The following is a 22,993-nucleotide window of genomic DNA, read 5'->3' as shown; positions in this document are numbered from 1 at the left end:
ATAGACAGTATAAGGAAGAACATACCCAGCCAAGTGTTGAAGGAAATGTTTATACTTCTGTCCTAGCTATATCTTCAAAGTAAATACCCCTGTGCAAAAGTTAATGGATATTAATTGTTCAAATGGAACTGAGGAGTTAATTACTAGCTGTTAAGTGCAGGGAAGAGAGACCAGAATGTGAGTTCAAGTCAGTAGCTAGAGAAAGACACTTCTAACCCTTCAGTTATACCCTAGAACCCTGGGTGGACAATATAGTTGGCCTGACTATGGCAAAGCAAAGCTAGAAAATCACTACACATATATTTTCAAATTCACATAAAAAAAATACAAGGACCTAGTTTTTCTCTTCATAACTACTATCAATTTATGTATTTGAAGCAGCATAGCATAATGGAAATAGCATGTGATTTTAGTAAGGAGAGCTAGGTTCAAATTCAGCTATTTAGTGTCTTTTGTAATCCTGGCCAAGTTATTAACTGCCCTGAGCCTATTACTCCATCTGTAAAATGGGATAAATAACACCTACACAATCTAGCTTAAAGGATTGTTGTAAACAAAGCTTTTGTCACAAATGTAATTTAGTCATTTTCACAAAAAATATGCTCTTACAAATGGTATAAGTAAAACAGATTTTAAAATATATGTTTAAATTTAAATAAGCTACTTACCAATAGAGATAAGGTTTATCCTTATCAACGTTGATGTTATTTAATGGATCCATACGAAACCAAGTATTGAGTGTAAACCCATTTTGATAAGGCCACTTTGCTATAGGAGGCAATGCAATTGCCTACCCCCCAAAAAGGGAAAGAAAGAACAAGAAAAAAGAAAAATATAAAAGTATCAATTAACAGTGAAAGAAAATATGTCATAATATCATCAAATATTTCCACATGAGAACATATTTAATATATTTATATTAATATATTTAATTTTATTTTAATTTAATAAATATTTATATGTAACATATTTAATATATTTATAAAAAATACACAAAAATATGTACCTCCACTATACAGGTGTGTAATTCCATGTAAATACCACATAAATACAATGGCATATGTAAGTACATATAGAATACATATCATACAAATCAAATGCAAAAAATTCCATCAAATGTTAATTCATTACCTCTGCCAAGAAGAAACATTAAGAAATATAATGTGAGATGATGCTTATTGCTTAGAAATAAAAAGTATTACTTTTTTTTGGCAGATTGTAGCAACAGTCTTTTATTAAGAGTGAGAAGAAGAATAAAAGAATGATGTTAAAGGTCTTCTCTAAAAATGTAAAAGTAGAAATCCATCACTTTATGCCACCTAATATCAAGGGATTAAAAAATAGTCATTTCTTAGAAGGTAAAAGCTTAAGTTTTTCTTGGGTAAACCACAGTTTCCCCACAAATTTGATTTAACCATGGTTCAGTGATTTAATCCTGGTTCAAACATGTTTATAGTTCAATTGTTTGTGATTTCAGCAGTGGAGGGAGAGGGGAGAAGAACCAATAAAGTGTGGATTATGTATCTGAGTAATGAGGAAATTGTAGGGAGGGGCCAGAGAAGAGGAAGTGAAGTGATTAAAGGATGAGACTTTCCAAGAAACAGTGTTCCTTGAAAGTGAAGTCCCAACGCTAAAGTTCTACCAGGAACTGATCTCTGGTAGGGGCAGGTAGGTATTAAGTAGGAGACTGTAGAGCAGTTTACAAGAGATGAGACAGTTACATATCATATTGCATATTGATCTAAATAAAGGCGGAAATTTAGTTCTCTAAATCTGATTTGCATAAACCAGAAAAAAAGGTAATTAGAATAAGATCCTTAATTCTTAAGCAATTAATTTCACAGACTACTGTGAAAGTCATTTATTGAGGAATACCTTGCTTCAATTATTAGTCTATATGCTAATTATATAATATTCTTATCAATAAAGCAACGTCTGCTAAAATTTCTCTGAAGGGAATAACAACATTCCATATCATCTTCCATGAATGTAAAAATTAGAAGGAAAAACATTAATTGATCACAAAACAATATAATCTGATAGGATCAAAACATTATATAACAAATGTGTACAGCTGCTTATAGATGTCAAACTACCCAAACAACAGCAAAACTCCTGAGAAAGGTCAGAATCAGTTTAAAATGTAATGAGGAAATATCTAAAAAAATAAATAAAAGTAAAATGAAACTGAGATAATGTTAACTCGATAATGATAATTAGATTATTAGATAATGTTAATTCTAAGTCAATATGTAGCCTGCAGAGATTCATTTCTTATTTGATTTAACAGCACTGGTTTAGAAGACATAACAAACTTGACACAGAAACTGGATATATAGGAGCTAAAACTATACTAATTATATGTTTCACTTAAGAAATTCTTTACATGCAAAATGATTAATGAAATAGTATGTTAATTAATTTTCCTGTATTTAAAATTGTATCATATATAGGTTGAGACAATCTGGCTGGCCAGGCACATGCCATCTACTGACACTTTTTCTTTTTCTTTACTGTCTTCTCTTCAAAGTGCCTTGTTACATCAAGCTAGACTGGCCTGCCTAAACATAAATATTAAAGGCAAGGTACTAAGATGCCTGTTGTTCCAGTGGGTCCCTGGACAATTCCACCACCTTCTTTACCTCCACAAACTGCATAGGCTAGGCCTGCCTCCTGCTGCCTGAGCCTCTCCCTGGATCTGATCCCACTACCTGCATGCTTCATGGTCATGGCCCTCTGGGGCTTCCAGTACCCCAGTTCAGGCTAGGAAGCCACCACCAGCAATTCTAGACATCTACATGCCATGAGGCATTACCCTAAAATGCAACAGCATTGCCATAAGACCTAGGAGATGTTGCCGCTGAGCAAAGCTGAGCTGGCGCTGCTAAGCATGGAAAAAGCATTAGCTGCAGGCTGTCTTCCCACCATCCTCAACTCACTCCCACTCCCACTCCATGCCTGGTAGAAGCTGGGGCTTCCTCAGGAAGCTCATAAGCACTCGTAAGGGACAACCACCTTCCTCCTTTTCTCGAATGCTTCTGCTGCCCTGCTGAGTGAATCCAAGCTTCCCTTCCCCATGAGGACCACCCAAGACCCTGGAGAATTAACCACGACACAAAAAACAACTTGAAGCATCTTCAACCTGACCTATTCAATGGAACTACTGATGCAGAAAATGCTAAAGAAATGTGCTGTTTCCCAAATATAAGCCAGTCTACTTTTTTTCTGCATATATGATCATCAGCCCAACTCACTATCCATCTGCAATGTCTAGTACAGATATATGAACTGATATACTGATTCAATTATCTGGCCGTCCAAGTGCATATCACATTCTGGATAATAGGTATTTTTCATCCATTCATTTTTTCCTAAATAGAAGCCCTATAATGTTTAGGGTTTGATGAAGTAAATATAATGTTATCCACAAACAGGAGCACTAGAGGCCCTCATCATTGTAGGTTATTAATCCCACTTACCTCTATACTCTGTATAGGGCATCTTCCATGACATTGGCATATACCTTTGGTGAGTATCCCTCTTCCTTTTTTATACCTTGTTTAATGTAATAATTCAAGTGTTATTTATCAGAGTTGTTTTTGGTTGCACTCACCAAAGAATCCTGGATTATATTAACATACTTATGAGAGAATCCTCATTCAAAGACAGCCCTTATGTTATGGTACTCTAATCTCTGAAGGCAGAGGATTCTTTGTAGTCAAAAAACACTAAATATAGCAGAATCTTGTCTTCACTGTACCTTTCAGGCAATTGTGTGACTGTAAAGGCAGGGTTTGCTGTACAAAATCTTTTAACTTTGTAGCAGTAGTGTGTATTTCTTCCTCTTTTGGTTTATCTAATTTTGTCATTCTTTGTGACTTGAACTGGATTTTTGTTTGGCATGAGGGAATCAAGGGACTAGGTATACATTTTGAGTAAGACTGTTAACCATGTAAGAGCTGCTTAGAAGGTAAAGAAATGAGAAAAGAAGTGCACCTGGCCTCCAAGACCAAAGTCCACTTTAAAGTGATAATGTTCATCATGGAGGCAGGTGTCAAGTTCTATAATAGCTGATGTATAATAAAGACAGATATCTACATATGCATTATATACACATATGCATATATACATGTATACACATGTGTACATATATGGATATATACATATGCATATGTATGCATGTGTACATATTCACATGTTGACAGAAAGAGAAACAAAAAGAGAAAGAGAAAGAAAGAGTGTGTATGGTGGCACAGGGGATAGAGTCCTGGACCTGGAGTCAGAAAGACTCATCTTCCTGAGTTCAAATCTGGCCACAGAAACTTACTAGCTGTGTGAATCTGGGATAGTCACTTAATGTCACTTGCCTCAGTTTGTAATTTGTAAAATGAGCTGGAGAAGGAAATGGTAAACCACTCCAGTATCTGGTGAGAAAACCCTAAATAGGGTTACAAGGAATAAGACACAACTATAACAAATGAATAACAATAATATTCACAGGGATTGTTACTCACAGGGATTGTTATAACAGGTATTTAATCCAAGAGTGAGTCTTTGGAGTTAAGACTTCTGATTATCAGAACTGAGGGATAGCAATGAGCAGTGTGAACAGCACTGAGCAGTATGAATTACTCATGCTGTGACTTTTACATTTCAAAATGTCTGCACTACTACTTTGATTCTCTAAAGAACTAAATGAACGGCAATAACTGGGAGTAGATTCCCATTTCTCTGGCTGCCGTGGTGCTGCTATGGAACAGCTGTTGTGGGGTACTGTGTCTTTAGTATTCAACCCAGCACACAGCTGTAGCAATGATATCTTTCTTTGAAGTGCTATGGAGTGGTGGGGCCTGGAAATTCCAAGAGAGAAAATCTGTGGTGACAGGTTTTTAGTAAAGACCTTCCCAAGTCAGTCATTGATGATACTGTGTCTGGTCTGATTCAGATTTATACCAAGGACACAGAAATCCCTTAATTGTCCTGGGACCATCCAAAGAGAAGAAAGCATTTGCTTTTTTGAGAGTTGGATGACCTTCCAAAACAGCTATTGACTTCAAAAAGTTGTCATCAAGATTAGGCACAGGGAATGGCTTTGCATTAAGGGGGAAGAACTAAAGTGCCCTTGTTTCCTGATTGTTCTTTGGTAGTTAAGTGGTAGTAAAGCTATACACTGGGTAACAATAGGCATCTTCCCTAAACAGGTTTTAGAGTTCAGTATGTTTGAATTTGAAGAGGTCCCATGTTGAAAAAGGATTGTATTGTGTTCAGTTGCCTTTAGCACCTTACGAATTTTTTGAAGCTGAACCATTGGAATTTGGTGCAAACTATATTTAGACATAGTTTCATTAAAATAAAAGTCACAATAGAATACCTGATTGGACCCTTTAGGTATAGTCAAGCCAGACAGAAGCTTAACCTTCCAACATAAGGGTATATTTATTTTATAGGAGATAAACAAAAAATTGTTTTGTAAATATGTACAAGTAGGCATGTAGTCTAAAAAAGTAGGATGTTTTGTGGACCACAGTTTGAGATGAGAGTTGACATTAGCCAAGATATCTCTTTCCATTTTGTGTTATATTCCCCTCATTGAAATATCATCTATAATATAACATGTAGATCTTTTTTAACACAAATATTCTTCTCCCCATGATCCTATAAGGTTCAAAATCCTGGACCATTACAATCTGTGAATAATCAAAATTTTCAGCAAATCCAAGATCAATTGAGAGTTATCTGGTAGGCAAATGTGCCTATTAACACTGACAACAAGTGGTTATGCTTATGGTAAGAAAAGGAAATCTATGATGGGAAAAGAAGGTGAACCAATCCTGTAGCAGGAATTAGGGAATAACAGATAGACAATCTAAAGTAATGAAATGATACCTACCAAAATATTACGAAGTCAGAGAAAGGACTCTAACACATTATGTTTCTTTGTGGAAAATATGAGAGAAAAAGGAAAAGAATCATAAAGGATGAGAAGATAGAGATGAAGCACCACTGAAGGGCATACCCTTATGTATAAGATCATAGACTGACTGAAGTGTTGGGAATATCATGTAACATTTTTATAGTTAAGAAATTAGGGTCATATTACAAATGGATGACCAAGAGAAACACATCACCTTAAGATTTTCACTGTCATTTCCAAAATAAATTTACTGTTTTTATATTAAACATGTTTGTTGTTTTATTAATGAAATTATTTTTCAAGTAAAAAAAAGACTAAAAGAACAAGGACTGAAGGAAAAGGAAAAGAAAAAATAGTTGGCAAGATAAAGAAAAAATAAGAAGACCACATTAGACAATAAAACAAACTGTAAGAGTGGATTATTAGGTGACATGAGTTGGTGAAACTGATAGGAAGTTGACACAAGTAGGTAGATGCTGCTACAGAATGGTTTAGGCTAATAAAAGGATAATTCTGTGGAGCTTTTAGGTTGATACATGATAACTTGCTGTAAAGAACTTGGATGCTTAGAGGTGAAGTGTAAACAGCAACAGACAGAATTTTTTAAATTAGACTGAAAATCTTAATCTGCATGGAAATACTTCTGCAGAAATGTGAAATGAGTGTGTGATGCTTGCATTAAAGGCACAGACTTAAAGTAACTATCTGTATTCCAAGTGAAAGCTACCTTCCCCTCGGAAGAAAGGTGAAAGGTCTCAAGAACTAGCTCTCCACACCCTAGGTTAGGGAAAATGAATTATTTCTAATAGTAATGAGTTTTTTAATGGGAGAAAGATGAAATGCCAGGGAAAAAGGGAAATTTCATTCTAGTCAGGAAGTCAGAGAATCAAAGAATGTCACTCAGAGAAGAAAAAGGATAGGTGTGTCTACTCAGCAAAAACAAAACAAAAAGGAAAAAACCCAATGAACATCTTCATTAAGAGAGAAAGATGTTCTTATCTTCTAAGAAATGATGTAAAAGACATGCTGCCAAATGAGAAATCATACAATAAGGGATAGAAAGAAGAGAATAGTGGCAATTTGGTGATTCTCTACTCAAAGATTTTAAAATAGCTATTTCTTGACCTAATAACAATAGAGAGGATTACTGTCTTCCTAGGGCATATAGTCAAGACATAACAGAAAACTTCCTAAGATTCAACACAGTTGATAAGTTCTACCCACTTCTGCCAGGAGGAGCCTAAAAACTACTACTAAAGATTATGACATCTTGGACAAAAACCTAAGACTGTAAGTCTTAGTTTGGTTTGGTTCTTTTATAGTTTAGTTTGTTCTCAGTGTTGCCTATTGAAGACAAGGCATATAGAGAAAAAAATAATTTCTGAAGCCAGTAGACAGTTAAAAAGGTAGTAATGATGTGGAAATAATACAATGTATTTGGACTTCTGCACCATGGCTTAAAATACAGAGTATAGACTCTTAGACAGTAATGTAGTATACCAAGAATATGGGGTAAGAACAATAAGAATACATTTGCCTGCTGTCTTAAAAATCTAACGAAAAGGCCATTACAATGAAGAAGTTGAGGCGGATTAGAAAAAAAGTGCCTAAAGCTGTCAAGTCAAAACACAGAGAGAACTACACTGAAGGAAGAAGAACAAAGTTGAGATACCCAGAAATTTATAAGACAGAAAGCAAGAAAGGAGATAACAGTAAAACCCAAGATCTCAGATATTTGTACACAAAGACCAAGAGGAACTAGAGGCTAAAATACAAAGAGGCAGATATGACCTCATAATTATGATCGAAATTTTTTCTTCATCTAACAAGGAGCCACAACTTTATTAATAGAACCAGTAGAAATTTCAAATCGGGTTGCATTTAATCTTCTCTGAAACACTGAAAAAATGTCCTTGTCTCCAGCTTCTTACATTGTTAATTTCATAAAAGCACTTATAATATCATCACATATCTTTGGGGCTCAAACAACCTTTGCTTTAGACACATTTGCTTGGCACATTAACAATTCCACGTTCTGAATTTTCACACCTATTTTATCAACCTCTTCCTCTTCATTTTCTCCTTATACAATGACTGAAGCAGCTTCACCCTGAACTATGAATTTTCCAGCAGCAGCTAGCTGTGCCTACTGAGAGAGCTCCTTAATCCTGACTTCTTCAAAGACAATGTAAGTATCTGGAACTAAGTTCCTATAGACATCTAGCTCAATGATTGACAGGATATTCTGAGATTCTGGGCAGGAACTCTACTAATTCCTGTCATTTCTTGAAGTCCCAGTTTGTATATATCCTTTCATGCTTCCTTTTCATTTCAACTTTGTTTTGCTTTACTGACTGGTTCCTCATCAATCTCAAAGATTGCTGTCAGCTGTGCCTCTTGCACGGTTGCCCTGTAGCATCCTGTTCCTTGAGCTCTGGTACTGGTAGTGTTTCATCGCTATCATATTCTCATCCAGACCCTGACTCAGCTTGGGGCTGTGGCAACTCTTGCTCTGTGGTTGAGATAATTTCTGCTGCTTTACCAGGTATTTTGTGAGGGGAAAACAGATCCAAGATGGCTGCAGAAAGATTTCATCACTGAAATTTGTGATAAATATCATGACAGTAATGGTTATGGATGGGTATACCTTTATTCAAAAGAAACAGAGATAGAAAGGGTGCATGGGGCAGAAATCTTTTTTAAGAAGATAAACCCACATTAAAAAAATCTAAAAACAAGACAGAAGAAGCATGGCAGAAAATATTTAGGTAGATAGCCATAAAAAGAAAAATAAAAGTAACTGTCATCAAAGTTTACTACAGATTACCTGGGCAAAAAAAGAAAATAAATGATCTCAGGAAACATATCAAAATCCTGCCATAGAGGCATAATGTAGTACAGATGGGAGACTTCAATTATCCATACATCACCAGAACTCTTGCTGCAGAGCAATTTGATTGAACAAATTGATTCTTCAAAAGATGGAAGGAGCAACAAAGGGAAATTCTAAACTGTATCAGACTTTTACTAACAAGAAAAAAGTGGTTGTTGGGATGGAAATGATAAAACTCTTACAACCATTATCTCAAAGAACCTGTGTTAGAAGAAAAGAAAGTCAAGGCAAGGTCTTAAATATAGTCTGAATTCTGGGAAGCAGATTTCAAAAGATTCAAAATAAAAGGATAACTAGGATCCTGTGTCAAAAATTCTACAATGGAGAAGAGAGAATTCTGGAAAGATGGTAGAGTATATAGGTTCAAGATTACCCCCTACAAAAAAGATGAAATAGCACCTTGGGGTAAAAATAAATAAGGGTAGGGGCAGAACAGGGGTCCTTCTGGGACAACTGGAGAAGATCTGAAGAGTGTAGAGTAAACACCTCCAGGTTAGGGACTGCTTTAACAACACGCAGAAAGCCCTGGGGTTAACTGGTTTGGGAGGCTCCCTTGGCCCCAGCCACAGGAACTCTTCCTTCCCAACCCCCAGAATGAGGGGAGTTGGGAGTCTGAGTCACAGAGAAACTCTGCTGACAAGGACACCAGACCTAGCTGTGCTGCAAAGACAGGCCTGGAGGTAGAAAGAACCAGCACATGCCTGGTGAGCACAGAAGCAGTGGGACAGAATGACTGGCTGTGAGCATTTACAGGAGGTAAGAACTGAAGGAGGATCTGAGGCCAAAGGCACCTTCCCCCATACTCCAGGACTAAAAGTGATTACAAAAATCTAAGCTATTACAAATTTTTTAAAAATGCACAGGCAAAGGAGAAACAATTCAACCAAAGAGACTTACTATGGGAACAGAGAAGACTGGGGTTTATCTTCAGAGGAGGATACTGAAGCAAAGAAACCCTCTTCTACCACCAAAGAGTAATGGCAAATGGCAAAAAATTCATAGAAGAACTTCCAAAAGATTTTTAAAATCAAATGAGAGAGATTAAGGAAAAACTAAAAAAAATAACAACCTGAAATAAACAAGAAGATTATTAAAAGAAAGATTCTGACAACAGTAAAACCTGTGATCTCAGATACTTGCACACAAAGACAATTAGTCAACCAATTACAAAAGAAGATACATAATTTTAAGGAAGAAAACAACTACTTGAAAATTAGAATTGGACAAGGGAAAGCCAGAAGTTTTAAAATGTCAAGAATAAAACAAAATACAAAGAATGAAAAAACAGAAGAAAATGTGAAACATAAGAAAAACAATCAATCTGGAGAACAGATCAAGAAAAGATTAAGAATAATCAGACTACCTAAAAGTTACGATAGCAAAAAGAATCTTGATACAATAATACAAGAAATAATTAAAGAAAATTGTCCTGAAGCATTAGAATAAAAGGCGGAAGGAGAGGAAAAAAAATCCATTTAGCACCACTTTAAAAGATTCTATGAGGAAAACCCATAAGAACATTATAGTCAAATTCCAAAACCCACAGCTGAAGGATAAAATATTACAAGCAATAAAAAAAAAAGTGATTTAAATATAGCGGTGCCACAATTAGAATCACACAAAACCTAGGAGCAGAGACGTAAAAGGACTGCAGGTCTTGGAGCACTATGTATCAAAGAGCAAAAGAACGGGGGTCCAGCTAAAAACATCATATCCAGCAAAGTTAAGCATAATCCTGAATGAAAAAAATAGACATTTGATCAACTGTTAGACTTTCAAGACTTGGATAAAAAAAAAAAAAAAAGCTTGAAATTAATAGAAGATTTGACATACAAGAGCCAAGAAAAACATAAGGTACATCCCAAAGACTAAGGACAAGGGATTCAATAAGGACAGACTACTTAATTTTTATATATGTAAAATGCAAAACCTATATCTAAGATTCACATTAATAATTTGGTACCTGTAAGGTTAATGTATGGTTATGGTGGGTGGGGGGAACAGTTAAAGATTTTCCCTACCCATTAATAGACCCCAGACATCTTTTGGTAATTTTTAAAGAGTGTGGTGCCCTCCAGTCCTGAAAAGAATATACATATTCTGAGGTGAGATTTTGCTTGGGGCTTAGTTTTTGGAAAAAGTTTCATGTGTCAGATGAGACTCTGTGAAGCCATTTTAAGAAGTCCCCCAACTTTGAAAATGCAGATGTTGGTGCTTCACTCTCTGGTAATGATGTATGTGTTGTCTATGGTCAGGCAGTTGGAAACCCTGTCTTTTTGTTTCTGTTTATTTCTGCTTGTGATCACTGTTTGTATTTTCTCTGAAGTTCAAGGTACTGACTTTCTCCCCTGAACTAAGTGAACTATATATGTGCTTGATTAAAGAATATTGTTGACTTCTCAAAAGTTGCTTTCTTTTTAGAAAACTAGATCTAAGAATCTGTACAGCAGGCCTTCCTGTTCATGCCAGGGTCCTTGCTGTTACAGTACCTTATAAGGAAGATTGAGGTAAACCTGAGTATAATATGAATTTTAAAAGTAAATCCATTTAGGAATAGCTAAAAAAGAGTAATTATTTTATACAATTGAGGAATCAGAAGAATCATCAAAACAGAGGAATTACATGGAGAAGGAGGACTAGTAGTTCTGGTAACTTAACTTTCATCAAGAACGAGTTTAAGAGGGAACACTACATATATATTTAGAAGAGTATAAAAATCTTCTGAATTCAGAAGAAATAAAATGGTAAGGGGATAGGAACGGGGGAAGAGGACAAGGAAGGGATCTTTAGAGAGGAGGAGAAGGGAATAGGTAAAAGGGGGATACAGAACAGTGTTTAGATCAACAGGAATGGGAGGATAGGGTGAAAGAATACGTTATGGGGGTTATAGAAGGGTGTTTAGATTTATGGGAATGGGAGGATAGGGGAGGGATCCTTGGAGAGGGTGTAGGCAAGTAATATGAGGGTAAGGTAGTAAGCAGAAGTAAAGTAGAGGATTGGGTGCAGCCAAGATGGCGGAGCAGAAAGACGCACATACACTAGTTCTTCCCCCACAGCCCATAAAATACCTGTAAAGAAAGACTCTCAACAAATTCTAGAGCAGCAGAAGCCACAGAACAACAGAGTGGAGATTTCCAGCCCAGAGTGACCTGAAAGGCCAACAGGAAAGGTCTGTCACACAGCACTTGGGAGCAGAGCCCAAGCCCACCCTTGACTGTGCAACACGGCAGCCGGGAGGAGGACTCCAGCAGGCCTCTGGGGTAGAATCCCCAGTGGCAGTAGGGAAAGTTTACAGATCCCTCAACCCACAGATGTCAAATGTCAGTGAGAGGGTTTTTTCAGCTGGCTGAGAAGGAGCAGGGTCTTCCCATAGCTCCAGGAGGCGGCAGAAGTCTCATTGGGTAACAGCAGCTCCCACAGCAGCCTGCATCCATTGTTGGATAGAAACACCCATGGGGGATCTGAGCAGCTGATTCTTACCTTAGTCCTGTGTGGACACCCTGCCCCCACCTAATGCTCCTGGAGGAATTGAGCAGCTGAATCTTTATCTCACACTGAATGGTGGCCCTGCCCCTGCCAAAAGTCCCTGGGGGACTGAGCATCTGAATCTCAGCCCCCAGTGTTGGCTTGGTGGAACTGGAGGCAAGGTGGTTGTGGAGAGGAAACTACTACTCACAGATTCTGGGCACAAAAATTTCTGGTTACTTCCAGACCAGGGTTCATGCTTGATTGTGCCACTGTGGAGGAACTGAGATCTTACAGATTCCCACAGTACACCCTACTCTTGACAAAGGACCCAAAAGTCAAGTAACTGGTTGGGAAAATGTCCAAAAAAGGGGAAAAAAATAAGACTATAGAAGACTATAGACTATAGAAGGTTACTTTCTTGGTGAAGAGATATCTTCTCCCATCCTATCTGATGAGGAAGAATAATGTTATCAGGGAAAGATATAAAAATCAAGCCTTCTGTATCCCAAACATCCAAAATAAATATTCAATGGTCTCAGGCCATGGAAGAGATCAAAAAGGATTCTGAAAATCAAGTAAGAGAGGTAGAGGAAAAATTGGGAAGAGAAATGAGAGAGATGCGAGAAAATCATGAAAAGCTAATCAATAACTTGCTAAAGGAGACCTAAAAAAATGCTAAAGAAAATAACACCTTTAAAAATAGGCTAACTCAATTGGCAAGAGGTTCAAAAAGCCAATAAGGAGAAGAATGCTTTAAAAAGCAGAATTAGCCAAATGGAAAAGGAGGTTCAAAGGCTCACTGAAGAAAATAGTTCTTTCAAAATTAGAATGGAGCAGATAGAGGCTAATGACTTTATGAGAAACCAAGAAAAATAACAAAACAAAACCAAAAGAATGAAAAAATGGACGATAATGTGAAATATCTCACTGGAAAAAAAAATGACCTGGAAAATAGATCCAGGAGAGACAACTTAAAAATTATGAAACTCCCTAAAAGTCATGACCAAAAAAGGGCCTAGACATCATCTTTCATGGAATTATCAAGGAAAACTGCCCTGATATTCTAGAATATCAAAGGGCAAAATAAATATTGAAAGAATCCACCAATCACCTACTGAAAGAGATCCAAAAAGAGAAACTCCTAGGAACATTACAGCCAAATTTCAGAGATCCCAGATCAAGGAGAAAATATTGCAAGCAACTACAAAGAAACAACTTGAGTATTGTGCAAATACATTCAGGATGATGCAAGATCTAGCACCTTCTACATTAAGATATAGTGGAATATGATATTACAGAAGTCAAAGCAACTAGAACTAAAACCAAGAATCACATACCCAATAATACTGAGTATAATACTTCAGGGGAAAAAATGGTCTTTCAATGAAATAGAGGACTTTCAAGCATTCTTGAAGAAAAGACCAGAGCTGAAAAGAAAATCTGACTTTCAAACACAAGAATCAAGAGAAGCATGAAAAGGTAAACATGAAAGAGAAATCATAATGGACTTACTAAAGTTGAACTGTTTATATTCCTACATGGAAAGACAATATTTGTAACTCTTGAAACTTTTTTCAGTATCTGAGTAGTTGGTAGGATTATACACACACACACACACACACGCGCACACACACACACACCCACACACACAGAACACAGGGTGAGTTGAATAGGAAGGGATCATATCTAGAAAAATGAAATTAAGGGGTGAGAGAGGACTATATTGGGAGGAAAAATGGGGAAACGGAATGAGGCAAATTATCTCTCACAAAAAAGGCAAGAAAAAGCCTTCGCAATGGAGGGAAAAGGGGGAGAGGTGAGAAGGAAAACAAAAAGCTTACTTTCATCACATTTGACTCAAGGAAGGAATAAAATGCACACTCATTCTGTTATGAAAGCCTATCTTACAATACAGGAAAGTGGGGGAGAAGGGGATAAGCAGGGTGGTGGGGGGGGCGATGATGGAAGGGAAGGCAATGGGAGGAGGGAGCAATCAGAAGTCAACACTCTTGGGGAGGGACAGGGTCAAAAGAGAGAAGAGAAGAAATGGGGGGCAGGATAGGATGGAGGGAAATATAGTCAGTCTTACATAACATGACTACTATGGAAGTCATTTGCAAAACTACACATATACAGCTTATATTGAATTGTTTGCCTTCCCAACAGGGATGGGTGGGGAGGTTGGAAGGAGGAGAAGTTGGAACTCAAAGTTTCAGCAACAACTGTTGAGTATTGTTCTCAATACTCAATACTCAACTGGGAAACAAGAAATACACATAATGGGGTATAGAAATTTATCTTGCTCTACAGGACAAAAGAGAAGATGGGGATAAGGGAAGGGAGGGACATTAGAAGGGAGGGCAGATTGGTGGTAGGGGTAATTAGAATGCACGGTGTTTTGGGGGTGGGGGAGGGGAGAAATGGGGAGAAAATTTGGAACTCAAAATTTTGTAGAAATGAATGTTGAAAACTTAAATAAATTTTTTTAAAAAATAGTAATCAAAAAAAAGAAGTAAAGTAGAGGATACAAGAGGGATAGGAAACAAAAGGTATGCACAAATATAAAAACAAATCAGAGGTAGAATTTATTTGGGAAAGTGTGTGTGTGTGTATGTGTGTGTGCATACATGTATGCATGTGTGCGTGCGTGTGTATCCACACCTGTAACTATAAAGAAATATATCTGCACTTTATTGTAGCCTTTTGGGTGTGGGAGAGAGGACCAAAGTAAAAAAAGTGCATAGCAGAAAACAAAAGAAAACTTACAAGGAAGCACAGAAAAGATAGACAGCTCTCAATACAATATGTAGTATTTATCATACAGGCTTTTTTGAAATGAAAATTTATTGTTACATATTTTGAAACCTCTCCTATGTTCTGCTACCTACATAACATGCTATTTTTTTCTTTCTTACTTTGTATTTAAGTTCCAATATTTAAATTTATGATATGTTTTCGTTCCTTTTCTCTATTTTGTACTTGTCTTCTGGTGTTTGAGTCTTAAAAAAAAGAAATGAAGGTTACTCTAACAAGGAGAAAAAAATGAGTTGTCTGAAGAAAGCAATGTGGGTAAACAGAAACTTACCAAGCAACTCAAATTTTTTAAAGATACAAACAAAAGAGGAAGGTGAAGGCAAATAATAAATGATAAATACATAAGTGTGGAATAATTCTGTTTAAAAAAAAAAAGGAGCCAAGGGTGTTTAATCTGAGAATTAACAAGTAGTGGCAAGCAAAAGAAGTGAACATCCATAAAAGAAATTAGATTTTTTCCTTCTTTTTTTAAACTACATTAGAGAAAACAGAAGAATAAGAAAAGGGATAGAACTACTGTTTGAAGTAGGATCAGATAATGATAAGTGGCAACAGAAAGAAGGCACAGCTTTTCATTATTTTACTTCTGTTTTCTCTGCTAAGGCTAATAACTGAAAACACCAGAAGAAAAATGGATAACAGTAAGGTGATGACTAAGAAAAGGAAGGAGACAGAAATAGAGTACCTAGCTGTCCTTGATGAACTCCAGTCATTTGATCCAGATGATCTCCTCAGATACTGAAAGAACAGACAGATGTGACTGCTAAGTCACACTCAGTTTTGTCTGAAAGATCATGGAAAACAGGAGAGGTACCCTTGAATTGGAGGTGGGCAAATGTACCAATTTTCAAAAAAAGACAAATGTGAAGAGTCTGAAAACTACAAGCCAGCTGAGTTTGACTTCAATTCTTTGGAAAATTCTAGAATGGATATTTCATGAAATGGTTAGTGAAATCTAGCCCGAAAGGTGTTGATTACAAAGAACTATCATAGTTTCATCAAAGACAGGGCACACCAAATTAACCTTGTTTCCTTTTCTGACAGAGTTACTATCCTGGCACATCACAGACAGTGGATTTTAGCAATACATTACATAAAGAATTTCATACTATTCTTGTGAAGAAATATATCCTCGATGGTAATACAATAAGGTGGATTCTGAACTAGTTGAAGGCCTCATTCAAAGAGTAGTCTCCTAAACCCAGAGGAACAGGCAAGCAGGAACCCAGCACTGGGTTCTTTAACTTTTTTCAAGTCATGGCCCATTTGGCCATCTGATGATACCAATGCATACCTTCTCAGAATGTTTTTAAATATGGTAAAATAAAATACAAAGGATTGCAAAAGAAACCAATTATTTTGAAATACAAGTGTTGATATTTTGGGGGTTTTTTAAATTCACAAACCCCTAGTTTAAAAACCTGCCATCTTAGGATGATGGCTCCAACACCTCAAGGCAGAACCACTGAGCATTGTAATTTATCTATTAACCTCTACTATCCCTAAGGGTAAAAGAAAAACCCCCACTAGCAATTTCTCTTCAATCTAAGAGTAAATTACTCCCAGTAATCATTTCCAGTGGTTCTCTGAGTCCCATCTTCCTCAACTTTATCCCTGAATGGCCCTCAGTGTCAGTTTTGGGGGAGAAGTAAAGTGACCTGCCCACAGTCACAATTAGTAAGTATCTGGGGCAGCATTTGAATTCAGATCTTCCTGAAACCAGTTGTGGCACTATCATTATATCACCTACCTGCCTCTTATCCAAGTCATAGAAACTCTTTCTCCTTCTATACTTAGTGTGTGTCTACTTTCTCTTCTCTCATTTACCTCTCAACTTTTTGCAATCTGGTCTCCAACCTTGTCACTCATCAGAAAATGCTCACTCTCAAGTTACCAAATTTTCCTTAACTGCCAAATTTGATGATCTTTCCAGTCCCCATAGTTCTTGCCTTCTTTGCAGCATTTGACATTGCTAACTACCACAAATTAACTACCACACTCTAACCTGCTTCTCTTACTTACTGATAGTTCCCCTTTGCTGCTCATAAGCCATACTTTCTCCAACTGGTAATGGGGCAGCGAGGTGCAGAGCACCAGGCCTGGAGTCAGGAAGACCTAAGTTCAAATTTAGCCTCAAATACCTTAAACACTTTGGCCTCAAACACAAGCTTTGTGACCCTGGGTAAGTTACTTACTCCTGTTTGCCTCAGTTTCCTGGTGAATAAAATGATCTGGAGAAGGAAATGGTATACCACTCCAATATCTTTATCAAGACAATCCCAAAAGGGATCGCAAAGAAGTCAGATATGACTGAAATGACTGAACAAAAATAATAACAAGCATGTGGGAAAATTAGTTTGAATAATTAAATCACATTGCTAATAGGCAGATAAAACATTAAATGTTTTATCACAGAAAGTGTGCTAAGTATCAAAGATTCAGATACCAACTAGTAGGACTGTTCTTGCCTTCAATGATCCTACAGTCTATACTTGAGTCAGACATGACTGAAAAACAACCAAACAACTGGGTTTACTCCAAGACTATCTTGATCACTCTTCTCTTACTATATTCACTCATTTGGTGACTTCATCAGAACCTATAGGTTTTATTATCTATTTGTTATCTAGCCCCATTTTCTTCCCTCAATTTCAGTCCCACAACACCAACTACCTGTTAAACATTTCAAACTGAATGACCTGTAGGCATTTCAAACTCAACACATCTAGAAAAGAATTCATTATTTTAAATGCCACAATGATGGGAGTTTTTTTTTAATCCCACAAGAAAACTGTTCAATAGCAGAGAACCCTAAGAGAGAGATTGGAGACAGCAAGTCCCAGGGAAGTCAGATTACTACTACCACCCTGATCCCTAACTCTACTAAGAGATGATAGAGACAGTCCAGATCCTGACCCCAAAAGACGGGAATACCAGCGACTCCCAGGCAACCAGACTTGATTTCATCCCAGCCTCCACAGACACCATTGAGGGGAAAATACATTTTGGAGAAAGGGGGCCACCCCCCTGATAACCACCAGCAACAACTGGATCTATCACAAATCCAGGGCAGACAGGAAGGGACCTACACCTATGGGTGGCAGAAGAGGAAGGGCTCTGATCCCAAAAGTAAAACAAAGTCTCATTTCCAGATTCTAACCTAATCTGAAGCTTGCAGAAGAATGAGTGTGGCAAGAATTCCAACCCAAAGGAAAGTTTACAGTTCTTTCTCACTGAACAAGCAGAGCCTTCTAGGTGACTGATAGTAGCTGAATCAGACCCAAACTGAGATCAGAAACTTGCAGAGCTGCCATCAGGATGGCAAAAATCACACTTTACTCTGGACCAGAACACTTTAGGAGCACTGAGACCTTGCTGGTTCTCAGTTATAGCTGCCTCTGAAAGCGTGAACAACACAATACTACTCAATAACAAGAAAGCAGCAGCATAAACAGCTCAGACACTCCCTCCAGAAGCGTGTAGAGCCTAGTTTTAACAAAGTCAGAAAGCAGGCTGGAAAAATGAGTAAATGAAAAAAGAATCCTACAAAAAGTGATTATGGTGACAAGAATACCCAAGACACAAAACCAGAAGAAGACTAACTCAAAAATATCTACAAAGAAAGTCTCAAAGAAAAACATGGAGCACAAATTCAACTTCAATTCCTAGAAGAAAACACTTGCCTCAGCATGAGTTTTAGAAAGAACTTAAAAAACTATTTCATAAATGAAATGAGGGCAGTAGAGGAAAAATGGAAAAATAAATGAGCTATGGAAGATTTGGAAAAGGAATAAACAGACTGGCACAAGGGATATCCAATTAACAAACGTGCACAAGAGATACCTGAGTAACAAACTCTCAGAAAACTGGAATAGACCAAATACAAGCCAATAATCTCATAAAAAAATTGAGAACTATTAAAATAAAGACTGAAAAGAAAATAAAAGAAAATGTAAGGTATCTCATAGAAAAACAAAACTTATCTGTAATTGATTAAGGAGAACAAATTTAAGAAATCACTGAACTACCTGAAAGTTGTGACCAAAAAAAAGAACCTAGATATAATCATTCAATCAAAATTACAAATATAACTTAACAGATTTCTCTCTCACACACACACCTGCTTTGTTTACATATTTTAATGTAGTAACTATAATCTTTATCTGAAGGCATAAACATTTTTATTTTAACATAGTCAAGTTCCATCAGGAATTTTAATAATTTCTCACTTTGTATCACCACCATAAAACTGAAAGAATAGCATCTGGATTGCACTTTTCTGCCTGGGCTGTTTCAGATGCCAAAAGACGGTTATTGATAAAATCAGACTTGGGAAAGAACTGTGAGAAATAGGAAGGCAGAAAGATAAAATAGTATCAAAATAGATCTAGAAAATAATCAGAACAGGAGTGAGGTTATTATAATTTCAGAAAAGGAACATGAGAGGGAAAAAAGAAGGGAATATTGAATAGGAAGAATTTCTGTCAGTGAGTTGTCAAGTATTTATTAAACATGTCAACAACACTCCCCTAGACCTATTCCTATTTGTGTTAAAATTGTATCATGGTCTTGTTCCCCTGACCAATCCCCCTCCCACTTCTAGTCAGAATAGATAAGTTAATAAGTAGCCAGGATAAAGGGGCAATAGTAGGAAATAAAACTCCAAAGGGAAATGTGAAAGTTGCATACAAACTGTCCCAAAGATCAAAGGAGCAAAATTTACTAAGTATATCATATATTAACCAAAATTCACATCCTGGTAATATGTGCTAAATCAGCAGACACCATCTAGGTATTTCTGATAGGGTTATGGTCCTGTGATATGTAAATTCCAAACAAATTCCAGACCTCCATGGTTCCGGAGTAGCAGAACATCAAAAAGGTATTAACAATCTTGAAATGACAACTTTAAAGTTTGAGCGATAATTATGAGATAATTTGTATATGTTAATGGACTGATCCCAAGGAAGGTTAGATAAGAGTCTGTTCCTTATAAAACTCTGTAAAAATGAGAACTCAAACTTCTACCCCTATAGTACTCTTCTACCTCCATCAGGTCCTGCTGCCCAGTGCTCCCCACTCTAGTCCATAGTTAGGTGAGTGATAATCCTGCCTCTCCCCTCCCCATCCTCTTTCCCAAGTCGCCTACCTTCTTTTACCATCCCATCCCATCCTATCCCCATAACATCTGTCTCTCTACCTCTTTTGCCATTTGTCTTCACCTTTATGAGTTATTTTGTTTTGGTTTTTTTGCCCCAATACTCTGTATTTAATTTAATTGTGATATCCTCCCTATTTCCTGCTGCCAAATGTGGTCTTTTCTGGCAAGTACCCAAAGAACTAGGCATGCCTGCACCCATTTCATAGTTTGATAAATTAATTATCAATTCACTATTCCTGTATAATATTACAAAGCACAAAACCTAAGCTTTTCTACCTTCTGAGTCAACCCTGAGATTTGAATTAAATGTTGGCTAAAGAGTTATCAGTCTTCTACATTTCCTTCTACTCTTCAGTCAGTCAGCAATTTTTGTTTGTTTGTTTAAATGCAAGAAGGAAAGGGAATTACCTGGTTTATACGATTAGGCAGCAATAATATCCCAAGAAAAGACAGTGACACCACCTAAACTTTGGTGCTCTATTTTCTCTCCCGTGTTATAAAAGTCAAGCACTGATATCTGCAAGAACTACAGAATTCTACAACAAAATAAATTATTTAATTTTAAAAATAAATTCATTGAAAAACTTACTGCAGCACTACAGCCAGGGAAATTGAAAAAAGTATCAGGCCCATGTCTCTGTGGCATCTGATTAAGGACTGACAATAATTTAACCGCATGTCTTGGCTAAGGAAACAATAAAATAGAAGAACTGTCAGTGTACTCACAGAGTAATAATACCCTACATGCCATGTTAGCCAAAAGACCATTTTCTAACTAAATAGTAAATTAATTTTAAATCAGTTGCTAAAATTTCTTTTAGAGAAACATTCAATTAACATTAAAAATTTAAGTTTATAGCTCTCTAGAGACAATTTATTGAACCACAAGTACTAATGCACCGATACTTAGAACTTCTCTATCTCATTACAGCTTACCCAGATTCCATTTTCTCCTCGAAGCATGCTGAACAACAGCTTCAACTCCTTGACAGTGATGCTGTAGCTTGCAAGAACCCCCAACATATCAACCAGGAGATCTTCAAAGGAAAATAGTTATTCTGAACTTTAGTTGCAACCCACAATTAGTCAAAGCAATATTTTTATAAAAGAAAAAATATGTTCACTATAAATACTCACTGTAACAACAAATTCATTTATTAAATAGCCACCCTAATAAACAGCAGAAGCACAGGTAATACAGCATCAAGTAATGATTCATTATGAATAATATTTTTTCATTACAAATTATGTCTAAAGATGCTTCTAGAAGACTAATATTAAAATTGTCCTTTCTGAGCATATACCAACAATTATAAGGAGAAATGGATAAGAAATAATATTGGTAACAGGGTTTCAACATTTAACCTGAACTAAGAATTAACAATGCCACAAACACAACTTCCTTTCCAAAGTAATGATATGCTCTGAACATTACGTCTTTGTGCAATATGTTTTCACTTCCAAAAACCATGAAAATATATGACTAATTAATATATGAAGTTTCTTTAAATACACAGTATATATCATAAGCTCAACAAATAATGAAAAAATTACACATTTGACACACTGTACTAAGAAATTTTTCAAATGTCCTTTGAAATACTTAAGCATTCACTTATTTATTTTAATTTTTATTAGGCTTTATATATATATATACATATATATACACATATTTGTATGTATGCATGTAATCAAATTTTGAAAAGCTGCTGGTAATGCTCAATTTGATTAAACAATAAATATTTTCTAAAAAACTTTTCCAGCTGTCATATCTCTTCATACATAATTTGGGAGCACATTAATAATATTTTACTGTGTATGTAAATGGCTCAAGACTCTGAATTGTTTCATATTTAGCCATCCTCATATCAACAAATAACTGACCCTTAAATGAATACATATAAAGAACATATTATTTGAGAATGGAAAATGAATAAGGAAATTTTAATGGCATAATGAATGAGTTTCTACAAGGTTTAATCTTTCACAATGCAAGTGAAATAATCAGAATTAGCAGTTGGGTGTCCATCCCCTGAGCCATTCAAATAACAATCTGGAGTCTCTTGTTGAAGTATCACAAAGATCGTGGCTAATGTAAAGTAGCAATTGTAATAATGAGACAGGTTAGTTTTGAAGTCTTCTTCCTAAAGTCACACAATTAAAGACAAACATTACAAAAATGCTGTAAGTGTAAAAGGGTAGTAAATGAATAGTTACTGAAAAATTTAATTCATTTTAATAGGAATCAATTTAGACAAAACAGAAATGGACTTTGTAAAAAGAAAAAAAATATTCCCCAAATTCAGCCATCAATATTTTTAAAGAAACTATATTTCTCTCTCCTCTCCTAAGGATGTCATACACTAAATGAGTTACAGCTGCTATTACATTTATCAGTTAAAATGTTTGTTAACAAATATATTTTAAAAGAACACTGAAAAGGGTACAGAAGTTAGAAGGTCTAGGTCTGAGTTCAAGGTCTCAACATTTAATATGTATGTGACCCTAGACAAATCTTTTAACCTCTCTGAGTCTCAATTTTATTATATTATGGTTGTCATGAGCTGCTGTTATGAGTAAAGCACTAAGTAAGTCATAAAGCATTATATAAACGCTGGTTACAATTTTCTTCCCATTTCAGTCTCTATGAGAAAGTTAAAGATGTGCAATAGAATGAAACAAGAAGTCTTTTTGGGTGGGGGGTGGGGGGATTGAGGGGAGGGGAGAGAAATGAGGAAGGTAA

At 36.3% G+C, this 22,993-nt stretch overlaps 1 protein-coding gene and 1 pseudogene across 5 annotated transcripts in view; both read right to left on the bottom strand.

Annotated features, from left to right (window-relative positions):
- The window catches only part of NBEA (neurobeachin), a 783,989-nt gene that overhangs the window by 663,731 nt on the left and 97,265 nt on the right, over positions 1–22,993 (bottom strand). For all 5 annotated transcript variants that reach the window (XM_072611897.1, XM_072611896.1, XM_072611899.1 and 2 more), the window contains exons 3-5: positions 21,187–21,287; positions 20,840–20,935; positions 669–790 (exon numbers count right to left, since the gene is read on the bottom strand). In XM_072611897.1, coding sequence (XP_072467998.1) covers positions 669–790; positions 20,840–20,935; positions 21,187–21,287 — 319 coding nt within the window. The remainder of the gene's footprint in view (positions 1–668; positions 791–20,839; positions 20,936–21,186; positions 21,288–22,993) is intronic.
- On the bottom strand, positions 797–8,505 carry LOC140503208 (nascent polypeptide-associated complex subunit alpha pseudogene; annotated as a pseudogene).

The sequence above is a fragment of the Notamacropus eugenii genome, chromosome 5 (assembly GCF_028372415.1).
Source record: "Notamacropus eugenii isolate mMacEug1 chromosome 5, mMacEug1.pri_v2, whole genome shotgun sequence".
In the NCBI taxonomy this organism is placed as follows: Eukaryota; Metazoa; Chordata; class Mammalia; order Diprotodontia; family Macropodidae; genus Notamacropus; species Notamacropus eugenii.
Note: the sequence above shows the minus strand (reverse complement) of the source record. Positions and strands in the feature narration are given on the sequence as shown.